The 4,252-nt window shown below is 49.0% G+C and overlaps 1 protein-coding gene across 1 annotated transcript; it reads right to left on the reverse strand.

The window, feature by feature from the left end:
- Nucleotides 1–426: 426 nt before the first annotated feature.
- On the reverse strand, nt 427–1,320 carry LOC144163744 (uncharacterized). Its single transcript, XM_077694480.1, has 2 exons — nt 910–1,320; nt 427–810 (listed from the first exon to the last, which is right to left on the reverse strand). The coding sequence occupies exons 1-2, from the start codon at nt 1,318–1,320 to the stop codon at nt 427–429; spliced, it is 795 nt and encodes a 264-aa protein (XP_077550606.1).
- Between the last annotated feature and the right edge of the window lie 2,932 nt (nt 1,321–4,252).

Raw genomic sequence — 4,252 nt, forward strand, 5'->3', positions numbered from 1 at the left:
GCGTCTTCCCCGAGAAATTGAAGTTGGGGCCTGTGTGGTTCTGGTCTTTCTTCACATTGCATGCATAGTGCTGGTCGCACACGGCCGTCGCATGTCTCCCCTTGCACATCCTGCACCATATTTTTCGCCGGCACTCCTTCGATCGATGGCCTACCATCGTGCATCTATAGCATCGCATAGCTTTCGCTAGCCGCTTCTTCCTTTCAGGGATGCTCAGAGAAGCCTGGCATGCCTCCGTCACGTGCTTTGGCGATCTGCAAAAAAAGCGCTGATTTCTTTTGAGCATCACATCTTGGTAGGCGTGTAGAACGGACGTTGATTGGCGTTACTTCGTAGAGTGTCGCTTCATTCTGCCTAAGTTTCCACTCGTGCACTTCTCTCCCTTGCCTCGAGCTCAATTCGAAAGTACCAAAGAAGTTGCTCCTGTTAGTGGCACGTCGTCACGTTTGCATCACCAGAAGACGATGCCGTGGCCGTTGATTTCTCATGGAGGTGTCCGCGAAACGCTACGACGATCTCTTCTGGCAGAAGGTCGAGCAGGATGTCGTATAGCATCGCCGAGAAGCTGCTCGTTGGGACGTCGAACACGTTCAGGCAGCGGATGTTCAGCTGAACGCCGTCATATAGACTGCGCAGCTCTCTCGTATCAGATGCAGATGGCACGTGATGGAGCCGGCGGAGCATTCTCAAATGCCGCTGGACGATCCGGCGCTTGTCCCCGAACCTATCCTGGAGCTGCTGGATGGCACTCTCATAGCACGCCTGCGTTGTTGGCAGTCCGGCGATGGCAGCTGCTGCGTCACCTTCCAGCTAGTTTCGGAGGTAGTGAAACGTGTTTGTGGTGGTTAGAGCCTGGTCGGTGTGGTGTGCGCCGTAGAATTGCTCCCAAAACGACGTCCAGCTACACACTTCTCCATGAAAAGGCTGGATGGTGAGCATGGGCAGACGGGGTCTAGAGATCTGGGATGGAACCATAGCTGGGGCCTGTGGCGTGTTAATCGCAGCGGAGGGGCCAGGTTGCGTCGTGCCGCGGACGCTGAGCTCCTCGAGCTGCTCCGTAAGCCGAGTCAGAGCCTCGAGCGTCTTGTCGTTGTAAAGGGCCGCCGACGCGTACTCTCTTTCCAGCTCCTCGACAGGAACCGCGTCCTCGATCTGGGCGTCGATCTTGCATTGGTTCTCGCGGGTAGCCATGAGATTGTCCAGCACCTTTCGTTGCGCGAGCCGGTCAGAGCAGCCGCTCTCGATGAGCGGTGTCGCCTCGGTCGAAATTTTTGTGGCTGGGGCTCGCCTGGCCGCTCGTTTCGCCTTCAGCCGGTCCATCGTTTAGCGATAAAGTCCGGCTTACTCGCTTAGTAGGCAGCCCCGTGTGCGCGTAGTCTCCCTTGGTGCGGTTCCGAGAAGGAGGAAGTTGCTTGGGCGACCGTTTCTAGAAGAGACTCGTCGTCGTCGTCGGTCGTTGCCCACGTCGGTGGGAGCCGCTCGTTTTCTTGGGTTTCGGCACCAAATGTTGCGGATCGGCAATCTTGTTGCGGGTGCACCGCCAGTAAACGAAGCCGTGGGACCCCTGATCGAACGTCTCTTTATTGGCGATGACTGACTTGTGTACAATGATGATGATACTCATGCCCTCGATCAAGGAGACATCTTTTTCCTCTACGATTTACAACAAGGGGCATATATAATTCTTTACCCTGCTGTTCTTTGCCATGGTTTGATTTTCATCATATGCAGGTTATCCCTGTGGACGCTTGCTTCAGCGAAGGCACGAGTGCCATCTTTGTGGCTGTTTTTATGAAAAACCAGCTAATTCGGTGCCCTCAATTCATTGACAAGAAGCTACTGAGTGGCTTAAAAATATGTTTGAGTAGAGACGTTCCGGCAGATGTGGCATCCTGTCCTCAAGGAATTCATTCCTCTCGACCTTGCATGCTGAAAGAGTGTGGTCTGAATTATAAAAAAACTGGACGGACTGCACAGCTGCTCAGAACAGGCTTCAGTTTCTCATTGCAGCATGGCGACCATCATGTAGCTGGGACTTTAGAGATAAAGGGCAGCTATATATTTTAGGGGCAAAGATTAGACGTACACACATGGCGTTTTTGGAAACGTTTATTGAAGCAATAGCGGAAACTGGTATGGGATAAGATGCCATGGGCAGCGGGTGGCCATCTTAGTTCGATTGACTATATGCTGCAGTTGGCCGAGTTCAGGGCCTTCCTGCGTTTCAGCCGGTAATAAGAGGGATTTTTTCAATTGGTGCAGTTATGCTAAGCAGTTGTATGCTTCTGACTGCGGCTTAACTGACACCAGAATCTGTAAAATGATGGTCGACATTTTGAAGTGATGTGGTATCGGGGCACAAATGCTTCTGTGCCTTGGTTGGAAGTACCGAAGAGAAGCGGAAGATTGTAGAAATCACACAGTGCGTCTTGCTACTGTCCATGTCTACTCCACCTTTATTAAAACGGCAGGCAAAACAATGCATCCCCATTCTCCTTCTCCTCCGCAGGATGGCCTAACCGAGCAAGACGTGCACATTAATGCTACATAACAAAAAAAAACAGCCGTGGTTTTAGAGACTTCGGGCCCTGATGTGTGGTGTTCCATTGGTGTGCACTATAAATGTGAAAGCACTGCTTGTTTCGGTAGCGTGAAATCCGGCATCGAAACAGACAAATGGTGGGCAAAATGGATGACAGTGTGGTCACACGCAATGCACCAATGATCTTTCACAGATTTCCAAATACTATATTTTACGTATCCTGTACCATCCGGCTCAATTTTTATAATCAATAATAAGATAAATTGCTGTAATTATAAGCGTTTTATTTTACCATATAACATATAGCGAAGTTGATTGTGCTGTGACTTTATTGTTATAATCCACATAGTTATAAATTGGTTGGACTGTATATATAATATTCCTATGGGTTATTTTTCTATGCCCAAAGCCAATTTTTGTTTCTTCCAAACAATTTTTTGGCTGCAATCTGTTTTTCTTTTCCCTCCAAAACAGGTGTTTGCTGCTCCCAAGCAGTCCAAAATGACTTGGGCGAATCCCATCACTTCCAGTGGGAGGCGTTTGCTTCGAGGCCTCTGACCAGCTTGGAAGCTACCCGAGAGCTTGCGACGTGTGGGTAAACCTCCGAGCACAAGCGCGATCCAGATCATCCCTACCTGCCAGCCAGTTAGCATGGCTTCTGGAGGCAGCGCGGTGTGGCGGTATGCCATCTATTCACGAACGGGACTTGGAGCACTTTTCCCTACATTCCACACTGCCGCCTTCAGCTGCAGTCGCCTCATGTCCAGCTCGACATCGGTGACGTGGCTCAGTGAAGCAGATCCACCGAGGAAAGGGACTTTCAGAAGTGTTCCCACTAGGCGACATGGTGCTGTGTGGAACGCAGGGCTGGCTGTTTGTGCGGTGTAATGTGCAGTGAATAATAAAGTTCTCATTAAACACTAAGTCCCTGCTACAGAAACTGGCGACAGTGTTGATAAATTCTCTGAGGCGCTGCTGTGCAAAAAACGTAAGTTGGGCCTCATGCAATTCGGCACAAGTGAGGCAGCACATGAGACCTAACCCTCGTAGCTATCTTGCAGCTGTTACAAGTCATGAAAACAAACTGTTTTGTTGTTTTCATAACGCCTCTAGCCAGAGCTGTACTCATCATTGAACTTGTACCAGTAAAGATCATCACGAGCGTCGCTATTTGAGGCCAATGCTGTGCTTCTTGGCACCAAAGGTGATTTTATGGTCAGTAATCAGTTCTAGTACCTGTATTTAACACCAAGGGCCCTTCAGAACTTGGGAAAAAAAACCTGCTTGGCAAAGATAGGATGACAATCGTGTAATGCATGAGAAATTATGGTGGTGGCATTGCCTCTAGAAGAAAAAGCAGTTTTTTTGCAATACTTCGGACAGGAACGTCGGCTGAACGCCTCGGATTTGTGTTCGAAACTGAGTGTAACCTTCACTGTGACTACAATATGGCTTCAGACAATGACAAGATTGACAATCATCATGATGATGGACTAGGTAATGCATGTGAGTGAGTATGCATAAGCAATGCAAACCTACTGCTCCCTCTTTGTACAGTGTCCGGCAGGCATTGAGGCAGAGCTGCCCTTCATAGAAGATTTCCCTCATTCCTAATTCCTAATTCCTAATTCAATTAATTCCTAATTAAAACCTATCTGTTCAAATCGTAATGCAAAGCAAATTATGATTACAGAAAACGTTCTGTCGTGG

Source organism: Haemaphysalis longicornis, unplaced genomic scaffold (genome assembly GCF_048455015.1).
Source record: "Haemaphysalis longicornis isolate Haplotype H1 unplaced genomic scaffold, Haemaphysalis longicornis Haplotype H1 scaffold_13, whole genome shotgun sequence".
Classification (NCBI taxonomy): domain Eukaryota; kingdom Metazoa; phylum Arthropoda; class Arachnida; order Ixodida; family Ixodidae; genus Haemaphysalis; species Haemaphysalis longicornis.

Bases quoted from the DNA above. Each gene is read 5' to 3' on its own strand.
- LOC144163744 (XM_077694480.1), bottom strand. From the start codon at position 1,320: ATGGACCGGCTGAAGGCGAAACGAGCGGCCAGGCGAGCCCCAGCCACA. The intron at 811-909 runs GTGTGTAGCTGG...CTCCGAAACTAG, and splicing joins TCCAGCCTTTTCATGGAGAA to CTGGAAGGTGACGCAGCAGC.